Genomic DNA, 19,499 nt, shown 5'->3' with positions numbered 1-19,499 from the left:
GGACCTCTTCCACCTCCAAGTACTTGTTTTGCATCCACATTACATATGGCTTCCAAGCGGGATATCTTTCCTGTTGGCTGGGCTTTTTGGGGTTCTTCCACCTTGGAGAACTCTAAGGAAGCAGAGCCCAAAACTCCCATGCCCTCCAACACATGAACACGGCCGATCTTCTGCCAACTGCACAAAAAGTTCATGAAACAGGGACAGACTGGCCTGAGGAATCTGTTACAGGCAATCCCTAGTCAAAACAAGGAGTTTTGAGGCAAATGGAAGCTTTGGAAAAAAAAGAGCAATCAAAATCCAAGATGGACATCGCCCGTAAAATTGCGTCAAAAATGACCCGCGGGAGCTTTCATGAAACGCAAAAAACTCAGAAAAAGGTGTTTCAGAGGTTGAGGAATCTAACCCTAACCCCAGAAACTCTTGAATCTACCTTTTACTACCCCTCCCCCTTAATTTCCCCTTGTGGAATAATGGGGAGTACTCACTGTGGCTTCTCTAGTGCCTGTTAGTTTGTAGCAGCCTGCCTGCAGAGAAAGGATTTCTGCCTGAGAAACTGCTAGAAACAAACCCAGCAGTCTTTTGGCTGCCGGTCAGGACAACTCAAGAGGATTTCAACCCCCCAAAATCCACACATGTCAAAGGGGGGGGATGATATACAGCTAGCTTCCCAATACCCAAAGGGTTGTTACACAGGGGCTCCCACAGCTTATGCACAAGCCTCTGATAAATCAGCAGGCGAGCAAGCTCCCAGGGGAACAGATTCTGAGCTTTCGATGAATCACAATGCAGGCTGGCTCCACAGGTACTTCAAGAGATTGGCTTGCGAGCAGCAGCCCACCCTTGTGTGTCTGCATCCTTTCCCTGGTGGAGTAACCCCATGAAGGAAACCTCAGGGCACCAAAGCCATGCAGAAAAAAAAGAACTGGCGGACAAAAATATCTGAAAATAAAAAGAAGCAGAGCAGATCAGAACAGATCACACCTCTGTTCGTTTACAGAAGGAAAAACCGAAGAGGGAGCTATTCTCCACTGGTGAAGGGGAGGAGTTGAAAGATACAAGTGACATCCTTCTGCAAAGTTCATGACTAAAGGAGGGCAACAGCTTCAGTACTGAATCTTATGTCTTTGCAACAGAAACACTGCTTTTTAGCATATCCACAAACTGGCCTCAAATACTATGGCAAAATAATTTTGAGGCCATACCTAAATGCTTAAATTCAAACCCCAGTTCCCAATAACATTTTAGACTATACTGAATCAGTCAAGCAGCTTCATTGATGCCTGTTATGTCTTTCTTAGCTATTCATAGCTCAGTATTACCTTAGTAGTGGAGGGGGCGGCCTTCTTGGTAGCCTGCTTAGCCTTCTTAGCTTCCTTGGCAGCTCTGTTAAAAGTTTACATCCATATGAATTAATTCAAGCACAAAATACCATAATAATACTTTAGATATAACTTTTAATCTAATTATCAGTAGAAATACAAAAAAAATGTAATATTTCCTATTATGTTAATCAGGTTTTCGACTCCGCCTTTACCTATTCAGTTCAAGGTCGGGTTACATTACAGGAGGCTGGGTCAGTTACTTAGAAAGTTATAAAGGACAGTTTGATGTAGATATTCAGATAGATCAGTACAGTTATTAATACAGTTAGGTCTTAGTTACAAGTTTAAGTAGGTCATCATTATATCCCAGGAGTTATATATCCCAGTGTAGAAATGGGCTTTTACAATTACCATTTCTGTTACTTCTGGGTTGGCTCCCTGTCTTGGTACAAGAATGTTTTTAAAAGTTTTCTGAACCTGAGATATTGGTCACAAGATCGTAGTGTTAGTGGTAGTTAGTTCCAGCATTTTGCTAATTGATATTGGATGGATAAAATAATTTGCCTTATAGACTTTATATCGTTGCTTGCTGGGAATTTTAAGTGGAAAAGATTTCTGGTGGAATATCTGTTGGAGGCACCCTGGAGTAGGATGGCCAACTCTGTTAGGTAGTCGGAGGGCATTCCTTGTCAAGATCTTAAAAGCAGTGATTCCTAGTTTAAACTTGATCCTTGTGGTTATGGGCAGCCAATGTAGTTTCATATAATAGGGCTGTAGATGTTTCAATTTTCATAGTCTGTATATGAATCTTACTACTGCACTTGAACTAGTTGTAGAACAAAAGATTAGGTTCTTACCTTTGCTAATTTTCTTTCTTGTAAATTCACGCTCTATTCCTGGACTAGTGAGTTATTTTTCTGTGGTTGCCAGACAGCTTGTAGGAACCTCAAACAATGCTTTGAGCCCTCAGGACTGTCCCGCAGGAATCTAGTTCATGACAAAGCAGCCAGAAACACCTGTAGATGACAAAGGCAAAAGAGAGGGGTACAGGGATACTCCCTAACCAATAAGTCTAATCTGCTCAAAACATAAAACCAGAACAATCATGAACAATTGAAATAAGTCATTAAAACATCAGGAACCTAAATAAAAAATAACAGTGAAATAAGGAGAGAGAGCCTGCACTGACGAAAGGGGGCGCTGGGACTAGGGACCCCAAAGACAAGTGGTAAACACAGTCGAATGAAACTCTGGAAAGGCTGATCAAGAATTCATAAATTCAGCTTACCAGTACTTGTAAAGGCAGACAAGTGGCAAAATCAGCAACTCACAGGGTGGACTCCAGGAATAGAGCTTGGATTTACAAGAAAGATTAGCAAAGGTAAGAACCTAATCTTTGTTCTTGTACAACCCTGCTCTATTCCTGGACTAGTTGGATGTAACACAGCAGTCTGTAGAGTCAGGGTAGGACTGATGAGCCCGCTGCCAAAACGGAGGACCCAAAAGCAGCATCCTGCTTGGCTGCCACATTGATCCTGTAAAGCTTGGTAAAAGTATGCAAAGAGGACCAGATAGTAGCCCTGCAAATCTCCTCCAAAGGTTTTGCCAACAACTCTGCCCAAGAGGAAGAGGCATCTGGTTGAATGAGCCCTAACTGAAAGGGGGGGGGGGTATCTTACCAGCCACTATGTAAGCAGAGGAAATAGCCTTATAGATTCATCTGGAAATGGTGGCTTTGGAAGATGGTCTACCCTTGTGGGCAGGACCCACCAGAACAAACAGATGGCCTGAGACACCAAACTCGTTCGTGATCTCCAGGTACTGCAACAGGATCCTGCACACATCCAGGGACTGTAAAACTCGGTCCTGTTCCCTCGAACCGGAGGAAGTGAAGGTAGCCTTGGAATAACATTGGATATAACATTGGAATAACATTGGATGGCCACTTGTCCCTATCCACCCATATCTCCCAGATGGTCTCCACTTCCTTCTACTACCTCTGCCAACTGAAAAGGATCAAACCCTATATCTCCAAAACAGACCTCACTCAAGTCCTCTACGCCTATGTTCTCTCCAGCAAGTCCAAAACACAGCGATCCGCCTCCTATACAACCTCAACTATCTTGACCTAATCTCCCCAGCCCTCTGCACAGAATACTGGCTACCAATCAACAAACGCTGCACATTCAAGGCACTGATATTAGCGCATAAAAGGTTTCAAGCCATTACCCCAGCCTACATAAACTCCAAATCACATCTATATGCCCCTACCCACCCCCTCCACTTTAAAGCAGAGAGCTGACTATGCATCCCCCCAGGAAGATCTCTCCTGTTGGAAACCGCCCGCAAATGCTCCTACAGCCACTTCATCCCATAGCTTTGGAACCAACTCCCTCCTCAAATCAGATCACAGAACTCAATGATGACCTTCCGAAGAGAAGTGAAGGCCTTTCTCATCAACTAAAAGGTCCAACCGCAAAAGTTCCCTCTGATCTCTCTCTGCCAACAACCACTAGCTGGCAACCCCCTGGTTCAATCTTCTTTAATGCCCCTCCAGACATTCCCTATAAATGTCAAGTTATGTACTGCCCAGCCTTGCCTTTTATGACTGTATTGTATAATATTGTATGTATGTATTGTATAATATTGTATCGTATTGTATCACCAAATGTACTGTCCAATGTAACTTTTGTGAATGTTGGCTTGTAACCCGTTCTGAGCTCCTGAGAGGACGGGATAGAAATCGAATCAAATAAATAAATAAGGAAGCCGGATCTCCTGGTTAGCGTGGAAGGCAGAGACTACTTTAGGAAGAAAGGAGAGAACAGTGTGCAGAATCATGCCAGAATCCATAATACACAAAAAGGGATTCCAGCAGGAAAGAGCCTGAAGCACAAAAACCCTGTAGGCAGAGGTAATGGCCACCAGAAAGACAGACTTGAATCCGAGATCCATTAAGGATGCACGTTCCAGAGGCTCATAAGGCAGTTGAACCAAACAGCGAAGGACCAGGCTGAGATTCCATGATGGACAGGGCAGCCACAGGAGAGGCCGAAAACTCAGTGCACCCCTCAGAAAATGGATGACATCCAGATGAGGCTAAGGAGCTTCTCGGAGGTTTAAGGCCTAGACAGGAAAGACCGGCAAGCTGTACCCTGAGAGAAGCCACAGCCAGGTCCTTTGCCAGGCCGTCCTGGAGGAACTCTAGTATCTAGAGTAGAGAATGACATGGTGACAAAATTCATCACCGTTCCCGTCCCCGCGGGAAACCATCTTCATATCATTCTTTAAGGAGTCCATCTGAGTGGTTTTCTTGCAAAAACAAAGTCTGTAGAGGCTAAAAATATCTTTAAATTAAAATTAGGAAAATTCAAGATGTCTATCGCAGGTGCTTTTTTTTTTTTTTTAAATAAAAAATAAACAGCACAGGAAAAGCACAGGGACCCCTAAAACATGGTGTTTTTTGGATTGTAGGAGTGAAGTGGGGGGACTAGGGCACATTCCCAAACCTTCTAACCATCCCTTTTTAGAGACCCCTCCAAATCGCTGATTCAGGCTGTCAGCCCCATACTCACTGTGCCATGTGGTGCTGTGTACTGCTGCAATAGAAGCTGAAAAAGCTGTCTCTACAAGCATCCAAACTGGACTTCTGGTCTTCTGACTGCCCCCCCCCCCCCGAGCCTGACACCAACAACTACGGACCTCTGCCACAACACGCACGCAGCCTGGTGGAGGAATGAAGTCAGCCCAGATCCTGGGAACACATCCATAGAGCCACGCATCCTACACTCAAGTCCCACTAGCAGACGAATCTGGTGTGAGCAAGCTCCCAATGGAACGTTCCCTGAGCCTTGAACCAAACTGCAGGCTGTCAAGAGGGTGCACCTGACAGGCAGCTAACCCCCTGGAATCAGACTTTATGCAAAATCTGCAATCTCCTGCAGACAAGAGCTATCCCCACGGGGAACCTCTGCAGCACAAGGGTGGAATTCACGAACAAAAATACGAGTTTAAAGAAAAATAAACACGAGCAGAAAAGACAAGCTCCTATAGTCTGGCTTGTAGGAAAGAAACTGGATTCCTGGGGGAAGTCCTGAGGTAAGAGGAGAGGGACTCAAAGCATTGTTTGTTTGAGGCTTCCTACAAGCTGTCTGGCAACCATAGAAAAATAACCCACTAGTCCAGGAATAGAATGGAATTGAGCAAGAACAATCTAGAGCAAAGAAGTAGTGTTACATTACAATAGTCTAGAGATAGGATTAGGGATTGTACTAAAATTTAGAAAGCCTCTGTTTTGAAGTATTTTCAGATGGATCTTAGTTTTCTCATCACAAGGAAAGATTGTTTTATTATTGATGGTATGTGGCTCTTCATAGATAGGTAGTTATCAAATTCTACTTCTAAGATTCGAGATTGTAGTTCCAATGGAAAGTTTGTGTCATCTACTGTAATTCTTGGAGCATAAGCGCGAGTCGGTTGAGGGTCCTAGCCAAAAGGAGTCTGGTTTTGTTCTTATTTAGTTTGAGGTGGTGGGATGAGGTCCAGCTTTCAATGATGTGGATATTTTTTTTTTTTTTTTTTTACAGTGGCGAGGGTGTTGGCTAATGAAGCTGTTACAGGTTGCACAATTGTTATGTCTGCATAGGAGAAATGTTTTAGTCATTTGAGATTGGCTGCACACTAATGATGAAAAGCGGGAATCCTGCTGCGAGGCTGCCAGCTGTCAAAGTTCACCATCCTTACATACAGAATAGTGCTGAGTGGGTAGGAAGCCTCGGAACCAGAAGAGGACTGGGCCACTACATTTGAAATCACTGAAGATCTCCGACATTTGATCAAATGCACTGCTTAGGTCACATTGGATTATGATTGTGCTGCGATTCTTGCTTAGTAGTTCTTTGCCGTATATTACTAGTATTGCAACTACTATCCCAGTGCTGTGATTTTTTTCTTGAATCCTGATTATGAAGGGTATAGTATAAGTGTTGTAAGTAGCATTTGAGTTGTTCTGTGACATATCCTTCCATCATTTTGATCAAAAGGGACATGGAAGCTAATGGCTGATAATTGGTCATATCAGAGGGGCTGAGTTTCAGATTCTTGGGAAAAGGCATTAAGATAATTCTCCCTCCTATTACATAGCCTCTTAGGCCCAGATACACTAAAGTCAGCGATCGTCGCTGAACCTGTTTTCACAGGTTTAGCAAAGATTGCTGCTAACTGACCCGATTCACATAACGGCCCACTGTGTGTTTTTTCCCCTCGATCGCCCATTTTCTGATCCAGCCATGCAAATTAGTAAAACCCCATGCAAAATAGCCAAGCGATTGATTCATTTACATTTGCTTGGCTATTTTGCATCTGGTTTTACGATCCTAAAACCTGACTGCTGTAGACCTGTCGGAAACTGTTTTTTGGGTTTTTTTTTTTTAATAAATGGCACAGATATTTTGTGTGTATTACACACGCAAAATATCTGCCCAATAAAAATTTTAAAAAACCTCCCAACAGTGCCCCCCTCCCCGAACATAAAAAAATGGCAGGAGCAATGCCCACTCCCTCCTGCCACCAGAGGCTCCTCCCGAAGCCCTCCCCCGGCACGAATATGGCAGGAGGGATGCCTACTCCCTCCTGCCACTATATGCTCCCCCGACACCCCCCCTCCACACCGAAGAACCGCCCCCCTGGCCGTGTACCTTAAGTCGGGAGCAGGAGGGGTGCTCAGTCCCTCCTGCTTCTCCACCGTCAGCAATGTGGGCCTTAGTCCCCTCTCCAGTGCATCATGTGGGAGGGGCCTGAGGCATCTGAGCCAATCAGGAACTTCCTTAGGAGAGCCTAAGGAAGTCCCTGATTGGCCCGAGTCGGTGAGTTTGCATGCAAATCATTTGCATGCAAACTTAATAGTGAATCAATTGCTGTTGGAAAATCGGCCAACAGCGATTGAGTCACTATTGTTATTGAATCTAGCTCTTAGTACACAGTCCCATTTCCAGTGAATGAGAGAAAAGGCCGCTATAATTTTAACAGTAGAACACAGATTAATCACACAGATCACTGTGGCTTGTTTCAGGTTTGTATCCTTATATCATTACACAAGGATTCTAATACATCTGGTGTACACTGTGCATGTTTTCCTAAAGCAAAAATCTCACACACAATTCATTGTTTATAAAGCACAGTTACTTACCGTAACAGGTGTTATCCAGGGACAGCAGGCAGATATTCTTGACTGATGGGTGACGGCACCGACGGAGCCCCGGTACGGACAATTTTAGAGTGATTGCACTCTAAGAACTTTTGAAAGTTCTAGTAGGCCGCACCGCGCACGCACGAGTGCCTTCCCGTCCGACAGAGGCGCGCGGTCCCCAGTTAGGATAAGCCAGCTAAGAAGCCAACCCGGGGAGGTGGGAGGGACGCAAGAATATCTGCCTGCTGTCCCTGGATAACACCTGTTACGGTAAGTAACTGTGCTTTATCCCAGGACAAGCAGGCAGCATATTCTTGACTGATGGGTGACCTCCAAGCTAACAAAAAGAGTGATGGAGGGAAGGTTGGCCATTAGGAAAATAAATTTTGTAAGACAGATTGACCGAAGTGTCCATCCCGTCTGGAGAATGCATCCAGACAATAATGTGATGTAAAAGTGTGAACTGAGGACCAAGTAGCAACCTTGCAGATTTCCTCAATGGAAGTAGATCGGAGGAAAGCTACAGACGCTGCCATAGCTCTAACTTTGTGGCCCGTGACAGAACCTTCCAGTGTCAGGCCCGACTGAGCGTAACAGAAAGAAACGCAAGCAGCAAGCCAATTGGAGAGAGTGCGTTTAGATACAGGATGACCCAACTTGTTAGGATCAAAGGACAAAAATAGTTGAGGAGATGATCTGTGGGGCTTAGTACGTTCAAGATAGTAAGCCAGAGCACGTTTACAGTCCAAGGTATGCAAAGCCTGTTCACCTGGATGAGAATGAGGCTTTGGAAAAAATACAGGCAGGACTATGGACTGGTTAAGATGAAAGTCAGACACAACCTTAGGAAGAAATTTGGGGTGTGTACGGAGAACCACCTTATCATGGTGAAAAACAGTAAAAGGTTGATCGGCCACTAGTGCATGCAGTTCACTGACCCTTCTGGCAGAAGTGAGAGCTATAAGGAAGACCACTTTCCAGGTAAGAAATTTGAAATGCGCTGTGGCCAAAGGTTCAAAAGGAGGCTTCATTAAAGCGGAAAGAACCACATTGAGATCCCAGACCACAGGAGGAGGCTTGAGAGGTGGTTTCACATTGAAAAGGCCCCTCATGAACCGAGAAACCAAAGGATGAGCCGAGAGGGGTTTTCAATGAATTGGCTCATGAAAGGCAGCAATGGCACTAAGGTGAACTCTGATAGAAGTAGATTTAAGACCAGAGTCAGACAAGAAAAGAAGATAGTCCAACACCAGTCCCACTGCTAGAGACATGGGATCATGGTGATGTAAAAGGCACCAGGAAGAAAACAGAGACCACTTCTGTTGATAACACTGGAGCGTGGCCGGTTTCCTGGAAGCATAGAGCGGACAGGCTGAGAAAGAAGTGAGTGAGCCGAAGTCAGCCCGAGAGATACCAAGCTGTCAGGTGCAGAGACTGTAGGTTGGGATGCAGTAGGGTCTGCTGATGCTGAGAAAGCAGAGAAGGAAACAGTGGAAGAGGTATGGGTTCCCTGGAACTGAGTTGAAGTAGAAGGGAGAACCAATGTTGTCTGGGCCACCGTGGAGCGATGAGAATCATGGTGGCTTGTTCCCTCTTGAGCTTGAACAGTGTTCGCAGCATGAGCGGTAGAGGGGGAAAAGCATAAAGGAAGAGACTGGTCCAATCCAGGAGAAATGCATCGGGCGCCAGACGGTGAGGAGAGTAGAGTCTGGAGCAAAACAGGGGCAGCTGATGGTTGTGGGGAGCTGCAAAAAGGTCCACTTGAGGAGTGCCCCATTGAGCGAAAATGGACTGAAGAGTCGAGGGATCGAGAGTCCATTCGTGAGGTTGGAGAATTCTGCTGAGATTGTCCGCTAAGGAATTCTGTTCCCCTTGAATGTAGACAGCCTTCAGGAATAAGTGACGAGCTGTCGCCCAAGACCAAATCCGTTGTGCTTCCAGACACAACAGGCGAGAGCCCGTTCCTCCCTGTTTGTTGATGTAGTACATTGCAACTTGATTGTCTGTGCAAATGAGTAGTACTTGAGGAAAGAGAAGATGTTGAAACGCCTTGAGGGCATAGAACATCGCTCGGAGTTCCAGGAAATTGATGTGGTGTTTCTTTTCCTGGGCAGACCAAAATCCCTGAGTTTGGAATTCGTTCAAGTGAGCTCCTCAGGCGTAGGGGGAGGAATCTGTGGTGATGACTAGTTGATGAGGAGGTAGATGGAACAGCAGACCTCTGGATAGATTTGAAGATGTCAACCACCAAAGAAGCGACTGTCGAAGAGACGAGGTCACAGATATGTGTTGTGAACAAGGATCCGTCGCTTGGGACCATTGGTTCGCTAAGGTCCATTGAGGAGTACGCAGGTGGAGACGTGCGAAGGGTGTGACATGTACTGTCAAAGCCATGTGCCCCAATAGCACCATCATGTGATTCGCAGAAATGCTAATCTGTTGAAACACCTGCTGACAGAGATGGAGGATGGCGTGAAGGCGGTTGGATGGAAGAAACGCCCTCATCAGAACAGTGTCCAGAACGGCTCCAATAAATTGAAGTCACTGGGTCGGAATGAGGTGAGACTTGGGTAGATTGATTTCGAACCCTAATAGTCGAAGGAAGTGAATGGTCTGATTGGTGGCAAGCAGAACCGCCTGAGGGGAATGAGCTTTGATCAACCAGTCGTTTAGATAAGGGAAGACTTGAAAGTTGTGAGAGCGGAGATAGGCCGCTACCACAATCAGACATTTGGTGAATACCCTGGGAGAGGAGGCCAGGCCGAAGGGTAGCACTTTGTACTGATAATGATGTTGATTGATGAGAAAGCGCAGATATTGCCTGGACGTCAGATGGATAGGAATATGTGTGTAAGCCTCTTTGAGATCGAGGGAGCATAGCCAGTCGCCCTGAGCGAGAAGAGGGTAGAGGGTGGCAAGAGAGAGCATTTTGAACTTCTCCTTGACCAAACATTTGTTGAGATCTCTGAGATCTAAGATGGGTCTGAGGTCTCCGGTCTTTTTGGGAACTAGAAAGTACCGGGAGTAAAAACCCTGACCTCGCTGATCTTGAGGAACTTCTTCGATGGCATTGAGAAAAAGGAGGGATTGAACCTCTTGAGCGAGAAGGAGGGACTGAGATTTGTTGGAAGCAGACTCTTTTGGCAGGCCTAACGGCGGAGGAGTCTGAAAATTGAGGGAGTAGCCATGGGCTATGATCGAGAGCACCCACTGGTCGGTGGTGATTACCTCCCATCGAGAGTGAAAAATGGTTAATCGACCTCCTATGGGCTGTGGAAGAGGACAGGAGGGAGGGAGACTGGCAATGCCCAGGAGAAGGGAGTCAAAAGGGCTGAGTCGGCTTAGTCTGAGTGACAGGCTTTATGTAGGCGGCTGTTGCTGACGTGCTTGTTGGTGCTGTTGCCGCTTCCTCCGAGGTTGTGGAGGTTGAGGCTGAACTGGCCGAGCAGAAAACCGCCTCTGATATGATGGCTGCTGTCTAAATGGACGAGGAGGAGGAGGCTTCTTTTTATTTTTCAGCAAAGTATCCCACCTCGTCTCATGGGCAGAGAGCTTTTGAGTGGTGGTATCCATAGATTCTCCAAAGAGCTCATCACCCAGGCAGGGAGCATTGGCAAGGCGGTCCTGGTGGTTCACATCAAGGTCAGAGACTCGGAGCCATGCCAATCATCTCATCGCTACAGACATAGCCGTGGCTCGGGATGTGAGTTCAAAAGTATCATAGATGGACCGGACCATGAACTTCCTGAGTTGTAGGAGACTGGAAGTGCATTGTTGGAATGCAGGAAGCTTACGGTCAGGAACATACTTTTGAAAAGAAGAGACTTGCTGAATCAAATGTTTCAGGTAAAAAGAGAAATGAAACGCATAATTACCTGAACGGTTGGCCAGCATTGCATTTTGGTAAAGTCTTTTACAAAATTTATCCATGGCCTTGCCCTCTCTGCCAGGAGGGACAGAGGCATATACACTAGAGCCTGCCGATTTTTTGAGGGTGGACTCCACCAGCAGAGATTCATGGGGCAGCTGGGGTTTGTCAAACCCTGGAATAGGAATCACCTTGTAAAGCGATTCCAGCTTCCTAGGGGCTCCTGGAACGGTGAGAGGAGTTTCTAAATTTTTGTAAAAAGTTTCCCTCAAGATGTCATGGAGGGGTAACTTTAAAAATTCTTTCGGAGGCTGGTCAAAATCCAAAGCATCAAGAAATGCTTTGGATTTTTTAGAGTCAGACTCTAGAGGGATGGAAAGGGTGTCCGACATCTCCTTAAGAAACTTGGTGAAGGACGAGTGCTCTGGCTTACCAGCAGGATCCTGCACCGATGTAACATCCTCCCCCGAGGAATAATCTGCCTCGGTACCGAGGGGGTCATCAGAATCATCCCACAAATCAGGGTCCCGTACCGATGACAGACGGCCCTGAGAAAGTGGGGTAGAAGGTTCGGTATGCCTGGTTTTGCGTACTGATTTACCAGACCTCATGGACACCATACCGGGTAACTGTACAGCAGTACGGGTGTCAGAGAACGGCACCGGCTCCGAAGTCGAGTAAGCAGTGCGTCGAAGAGACTTCGGTTCCGCCGAGAGAACAGGCATAGAAACAGATCTTTGCGGTGCCGACGTTGATGCCGACAAAACAGGCTGTTCGACGATCGGCACCGAATGCTCAGTAGGTACCGACACTGGAAGGCTCGGAGTCAGCAGAACTGGGAGCAAGTGTTGTAACTGCTCCTTAAGCTGGACCTGAAGGATGGATGCTATTCTCTCATCCAGAGACGGTCCCGATGGCACCGGTACCGCTTTTTTCTTGCTCGGTACCTGCGGTGCAGCTCGACGCTCAGGCGAAGTCGATGCCGATGAAGAGGCAGTGACTTCAATAGGAGCGGAGCGTTTGCGAGGCCGGCGCGCAGTCTGCAGGACTTGGCTCACTGCTTGTTCGACTGGCGGGCTAAGGACAGTAGGGGATGGCTTCTTAGCCGGCTTACCTACAGGGTGCGACACCGAGGATGGATCTTGCGGTGTCGAAGTCACCGGTGCCGATTTGGAGGAAGATGACGGTGTCGATGCCGGGGGAACTTCCATGGCGGCACCGAAAAGAATTCGCTGTTGAATTTGGCGATTCTTTAGAGTTCTCATTTGGAGAGAACTGCAGCGGGTGCACGTTTCAGCCCTATGGTCCGGACCCAGACACTGAAGGCACCACTGTGCGGGTCGGAAAGGGAAATAGGATGTGCACACCGCTGACACTTCTTAAAACCCGGTGAAGGGGGCATGAAGGGAAAAACGGCCGTAGCAAAATCGAAGCCCGAGGCTTCGATGGTGCCAACAGGCCCCGCCGGGGCTGACCGGAAAAAAGTCGAAAAAAATTGACTTTTTTTTTTTTAAATAAAAGAAAGAAACGATAAGGTGAATAAATCACGACAAGAAAATAACGCGCGAGCGGGAAGGCGAGAAAAATTTGAAAAAAATTTTCCAACAGCAGTTGGAACACGCGTCTTCTTAGCTCCGTGGAAACTAAGAAACTGGGGACCGCGCGCCTGTCGGGCGGGAAGGCACTCGCGTGTGCACGGTGCGGCCTACTAGAACTTTCAAAGTTCTTAGAGTGCAATCACTCTAAAATTGTCTGTACCGGGGCTCCGTCGGTGCCGTCACCCATCAGTCAAGAATATGCTGCCTGCTTGTCCTGGGATAAAATAGATTACAGATAACAGTTCTTACATGTTTGATTTTTTAAAACGTTATTCCCTTGGAAAATGAATGCTATTTCACCTTTAAGAATTAGTTTGGTAAAGGGTTGGGTAGGCTGTTTTTAAACAGTTATGTACAATAGCTGGTGCTTTTTATTGTTTTCTATCTGATTTTGTAATATTTGTATTACAATAGCTTTCATGTTTTATCTATTTTGGAAAATTCTTAATAAAATGATTTAAATATTAAGAGAGTGGATGACAAAGTTTAAATTGGTAAGAATATGAATATAGCCCACAGGGAAGTATAAACTTCCAACAAACCAATTAGATCTTGCAGTAGCACCACTAAGAACCTCACATCTCATTTAGATGTATTATGCCATGTACTTTACAAAAGTGCCTAATAACTCCAAACAGTTACATGGAAAGTAATGCATTACAACTTGAAAAATTCTCCATACAGTAGTATTACTCATATTAGATCACCAGGGAGTGTGTGTCACTTTAGTTACAGCCAGTTCAGCTGCAGAGTGAAAGATTGGAGTCAATGTGTGAAAAAAAAAAAAAAAAAAACCCCCACCAAAATCTAAGTACATTCCTACCTGATGGCTTGCTCCCGCTGTGCTTTTCGCACCTCAGGCTTCTGGCTTCTCTTGGCCATTATTTCAGCCAAAGATGCACCAGTGATAGCCCTCTGGAATTTGACAGCACGGCGGGTACGCTTCTTTTGTATTTCTTCCTGAAAATAAGTGAGGGGGAAAACATTTTACTCACAGTAGATTTATCTTCATTAAAACATAAAGTCATCTTTTCTTTTTTCAGTTTTTCTAGAAAAATTATACATCGTGGACATATATAACAAGCCATAGGTGGAAGGTTTGTAGAAATTAATTGTTTATTCTAAAACAGAATATACTTCACTGGGCATTAACAGACCAACGAAGATCTAACAGTTTGATAATTTTCTCTTACCTATCTTAACAGGCTATCAAATATTTGATTTAGTTTAAAATCTACAAATCTGAAACTCTGATAATAAAACCTACTGCCACATGTGTAAATGTTGCAAGGGACATTGGTTGTCAGGAAGTTAATGGGAAATTTTTTTTTTTTTTTTGAGGCAGCTATTCAGAAGTGGCACATGCCCACACAGCAGCGCTGGTCCGACATGCCGGTAAACAGCAGGCAGCAGTCCAGCGAAACACCAACGACCGGGGGGCTGGGATGGAATTTAAAGGTGCTAGGGGGGTATATAAAAGTGATGATTGACTGGGGGGGGTGGGTGGGACATAATTTAAAGGTGCTAGGGGGTATGTAAAAGTGGTGATTGACTGGGGGGGGCTGGGTTGGAATTTAAAGGTGTTAGGGGGTATGTAAAAGTGATGATTGATTGGGGGTGGGGGGCTGGGTTGGAATTTAAAGGTGCTAGGGGGTATGTAAAAGTGATGATTGACTGGGGGGGCTGGGATGGAATTTAAAGGTGCTGGGAGGGTATGTAAAAGTGATGATTGATTGGGGGGGCTGGGATGAAATTTAAAGGTGCTGGGAGGGTATGTAAAAGTGATGATTGATTGGGGGGGGCTGGGATGAAATTTAAAGGTGCTGGGGGTATGTAAAAGAGATGATTGATTGGGGGGGGGGTTTGGGATGGAATTTAAAGGTGCCGGAAGGCTGAGATGGAATTTAAAGGTGCTGGGGGTATGTAAAAGAGATGATTGATTGGGGGGGGGGGGGGGTTGGGATGGAATTTAAAGGTGCCGGAAGGCTGAGACGGAATTTAAAGGTGCTGGGGGTATGTAAAAGTGATGATTGATTGGGGGGGGGGGGGGGGCTGGGACGGAATTTAAAGGTGTATATATTACCGTAGTATACAATTTTTTTGTTTTCCTTCTCTAAATCTGAGGTGTGTCTTATGGAGCGAAAAATACAGTAATTTTTTTCTCCTTTATAATCCAGAGTGCGCTGTTTTCTTTTATATAAGTCCAAGAATTTTTGCTTTGATAGCATAGTTAAGAAAACACACTATTACCAAGCGTGGTCATTTTCCCTCTTCCCATCTAGGGCCAATGTGATGTACTTGTTCCATGTACACCAGGTCCCTGCTTTGGGGAAGGCCCAACGCTTTAGGCAGTCAATTTTCTAGCAACTTGGAGAGCTCAGAATCTTTTAGTCTCTGGCAGGCCATGAACAGGGAGGTTCTTTCATCTGCCGCAGTTCTCCAGATCCTCAACCCTCTCGAGCAGTGACAAACTTTGTCTTCTATGGCGGTAAGCCTCCCCTCTGCTGCAGAAATCCAATCTTCCTGCAAGATACACGGGTCTGTGCTCTTGCAGTCTCACAGTATGCCCCGCTAAGCTCTCTTTGGATGTTGTCCTTTGAGGTATGCAGCTTAGCCAGCTTGTCGTCCAAAAGCTGAGACAGGTGGTGGAGAGAAACTTGCAATGTCTCTTCGGGTGAAACAAGCAGCCTCACCAGATCAGCTTATGTTTATGAACCTGCCATTTTCTTTGGCAAGCTCCCCACTCAGTTTCTCCCCTGCCGCATTGCTTTAATGGGCAGTTCTCAGACCAAGACTTGCTGAAGACACATCTATTCACTACCAATTGGTAGAGCAATGGTTAACAACCCAGTACCAGCAGAAAAGGGTGTCAGGTCAAAAGCGCGCCGAGACAAAGGCGCAAGCAGACAACTGAGCGCAGCGCGGAGGCACATGCGGGGGGAAACCCCCCACTTTACTTTATACAGATCGCGCCGCGTTGTGGGGGGTTGCAACCCCCCACATTTTACTGAAAGCTTAACTTTTTCCCTGTTTTTAGGGAAAAAGTTACGTTTTCACTAAAATGTGGGGGTTACAACCCCCCAAACCCCTCACAACGCCGCCGCGATCTGTATTAAGTAAAGTGGAGGGGCTCCCCAACAAAACCTCCCGTCGCAGCCCCTAAAAACAGTCTTATTCTTCGGCGCGCGCCTCCGTCTTGCGCTCAGTTGTCGGCGCGCACCTTTGTCTTCCGCGTTACTGTCTATGAACCGCAGAAAAGTATAGCTGTGATGTAAAAATCAAGCATAAAGGGGGGTTAATAGGGAAGTTAGAGTGGTGCTGAGCAACATGGCATCCACTCAGGTCGCTGCCATCACGTGACCCTCAAGAGACAAAAACTCTACTAACATCCAGCATCGCCAGAACCTTGTCTTCTTTTCGAAACCATGATATGGGTCATGGGAAACAGGACTTATTGATTTACTTGGAAGGCTGAAGCCACCTTTGGGAGAAAGGAAGGTACCACGCGCAGCAAACCCCAGCCTCCGGAAATCTGAGGAAAGCTCTCTCTACGAAAGAGCCTGCAGCACCAAGACCTTCTCATTGAGGCAATAGCTAAGAGGAAAATTGTCTTGATAGAAGGATCTCCTCATGAGCTCAAAGGCGTCTGTGCCTTTGCACATCACCGCATAGCTATCCAAGGGCTCTGGGACGGATTTCTGACCCAAAGGACGAGCCACCTGCGACTCCCCTGCCTAGAGGAACCAAAGAGGGCAAAGTTCTGTGCTCCTGCCCCCCTTGCATGCTCTGCAGCACATGGAACATGGATGCTCCTCAGTCGGCCATCTAGTGGCAATATTATATTACATTGGTGTCTTCTATCCCGCCAATACCTCTCAGTTCTAGGCAGTTTACAACAAGAAATTAGCCTGGGCATTCCCAGGGAGATTACAAGGTTGATAGCTATAGTTTGCGTTGGGATCTCGGAAGGGTCGATACGGTTTGGTTAGATCAGGGGTGCCCAAAAGGTCAATTGTGAAGGCAACGCAAGTCGATCGCAGAGCCCATCCCGGGCTCCATGATAAGACTCGTGTTGCCTTTGCATTCTACCTGCTTCCTGACGCCGAAAACAGGACACAGAAGCGCTGTGCCGACCAGCCTTTCCCCCCCATGCCAATTTTGACAAAGAGAAAGTTCTGAGACAACCAATCGCTGACTGGCTGGCCTGGAACTTCCTCTCTGACGTCAGAATTGACGTCGGGGGAAGGCTGGTCGGCCCAGCGCTTCTGCGTTGGGAAGAAGGGAGAGCTCAGAACTCTGCGGTGGTGGCTTGGGGGCCTGTTCCCCTATGGCGGCGACTTGGAGGCGGGCAGGTAGAAAGAAAGAAAGGGAGGGGCAAGGAAACAAAGAAAGATGGGGGCATAGAGAGAGAAAGACAGAAGAAAGGGTGGCAGGGAGAGAGAAAGAAAGAGAAGGGGCAGGGAGAGAGGTCTGGAGAAGAGGAAGCATACAGGAGGCTGAAAGAGAAGAAATATTGGATGCACAGTCAGAAGAAGAAAGTGCAACCAGAGACTCATGAAATCACCAGACAACAAAGGTAAGAAAAATGATTTTATTTTCAATTTAGTGATCAAAATGTCCGTTTTGAGAATTTATATTTGCTGTCTATATTTTGCACTATGACCCCCTTTTACTAAACTGCAATAGTGATTTTTAGCATAGGGAGCCTATGAGCGTTGAGAGCAGCGCGGGCCATTCAGTGCAGCTCCCTACACTAAAAACCGCTATCGCAGTTTAGTAAAAAGGGAGGGGGTATATTTTTCTATTTTTGTATAGTTGTTACTGAGGTGACATTGCATAAAGTCATCTTCCTTGACCTCTTTGAAACAACCCCGGAATAAAGCACAGTTACTTACCGTAACAGGTGTTTATCCAGGGACAGCAGGCAGATATTCTTAATGCATGGGTGACGTCACCGACGGAGCCCCGGTACGGACCTTTTTAACTAGAAAGTTCTAGTTGGCCGCACCGCGCATACGCGAGTGCCTTCCCACCCGATGGAGGAGTGCGTGGTCCCCAGTTAAGATAAGCCAGCTAAGAAGCCAACCCGGGGAGGAGGGTGGGACGTAAGAATATCTGCCTGCTTCCCTGGATAACACCTGTTACGGTAAGTAACTGTGCTTTATCCCAGGACAAGCAGGCAGCATATTCTTAACGCATGGGTGACCTCCAAGCTAACAGAGAGGGAGGAGGGATGGTTGGCCATTAGGAAAATAAATTTTGTAACACAGATTGGCCGAAGTGTCCATCCCGTCTGGAGAAGGCATCCAGACAGTAGTGAGTGGTGAACGTGTGAACTGAGGACCAAGTGGCAGCCTTGCAGATTTCCTCGATGGGCGTGGAGCGGAGGAAAGCTACAGAAGCAGCCATAGCTCTGACCCTGTGGGCTGTGACAGCACCTTCCAGTGAGAGACCGGCCCGAGCATAACAGAACGCAATGCAGGCAGCAAGCTAGTTGGAAAGCGTCCGTTTAGAGACAGGACAGCCTAGACGTTTAGGGTCAAAGGACAGAAAGAGCTGAGGTGATGAGCAGTGAGCCCTGGTACGGTCAAGGTAGTATGCAAGGGCACGCTTACAGTCCAGCGTGTGCAACGCCTGTTCCCCAGGATGAGAATGGGGCTTAGGGAAAAAGACAGGCAACACAATGGACTGGTTGAGGTGAAATTCCGAGACCACCTTGGGAAGGAATTTAGGATGGGTACGCAGAACCATCTTGTCATGGTGAAAAACAGTGAAAGGTGGGTCAGCAACCAGTGCATGCAGCTCACTAACTCTCCTAGCAGAGGTGATGGCAATGAGGAAAAGCACCTTCCATGTAAGAAATTTGAGTGAAGTTGTGGCAAGAGGCTCAAACGGAGGTTTCATGAGGGCTGATAAAACCACATTCAGGTCCCAGACGACTGGAGGAGGCTTCAGAGGTGGTTTAACATTGAAGAGGCCTCTCATGAACCGGGAAACCAGGGGATGAGCCGTAAGAGGTTTTCCGAGGATAGGCTCATGAAACGCAGTGATGGCACTGAGGTGGACTCTGATTGAGGTAGACTTGAGGCCAGCGTCGGAGAGAGAGAGCAAATAGTCCAGTACAGTTTCCACTGCCAATGAGGTGGGATCGTGATGATGTAGTAGACACCAAGAGGAGAACTGGGTCCACTTCTGATGGTAACATTGGAGGGTGGCCGGTTTCCTGGAGGCATCCAAAATACGACGGACAGGCTGAGACAGATTCTCTGGAGAGGTCAGCCCGAGAGAAACCAAGCTGTCAGGTGGAGCGAGGACAGATTGGGATGTAGTAGAGACTGATGCTGCTGCGTAAGTAGAGTAGGAAACACAGGAAGAGGAATGGGCTCCCTGGAGCTGAGCTGGAGCAAGAGGGAGAACCAGTGTTGGCGAGGCCACCGAGGAGCGATGAGAATCATGGTGGCTCTGTCCCTGCGGAGTTTGGATAACGTCCGCAACATCAGAGGCAGTGGAGGAAAGGCATA

General features: G+C 46.7%; 1 protein-coding gene across 1 annotated transcript in view; it reads right to left on the bottom strand.

Moving 5' to 3' along the window:
- Nucleotides 1-19,499, bottom strand: part of RPL24 (ribosomal protein L24) — a 45,105-nt gene that overhangs the window by 12,123 nt on the left and 13,483 nt on the right. The window contains exons 4-5 of the mRNA XM_033940934.1: nucleotides 13,802-13,938; nucleotides 1,323-1,386 (exon numbers count right to left, since the gene is read on the bottom strand). Of these exons, the coding sequence (XP_033796825.1) occupies nucleotides 1,323-1,386; nucleotides 13,802-13,938 (201 nt within the window). The remainder of the gene's footprint in view (nucleotides 1-1,322; nucleotides 1,387-13,801; nucleotides 13,939-19,499) is intronic.

Source organism: Geotrypetes seraphini, chromosome 4, assembly GCF_902459505.1.
Source record: "Geotrypetes seraphini chromosome 4, aGeoSer1.1, whole genome shotgun sequence".
NCBI classification, from domain to species: domain Eukaryota; kingdom Metazoa; phylum Chordata; class Amphibia; order Gymnophiona; family Dermophiidae; genus Geotrypetes; species Geotrypetes seraphini.
Note: the sequence above shows the minus strand (reverse complement) of the source record. Positions and strands in the feature narration are given on the sequence as shown.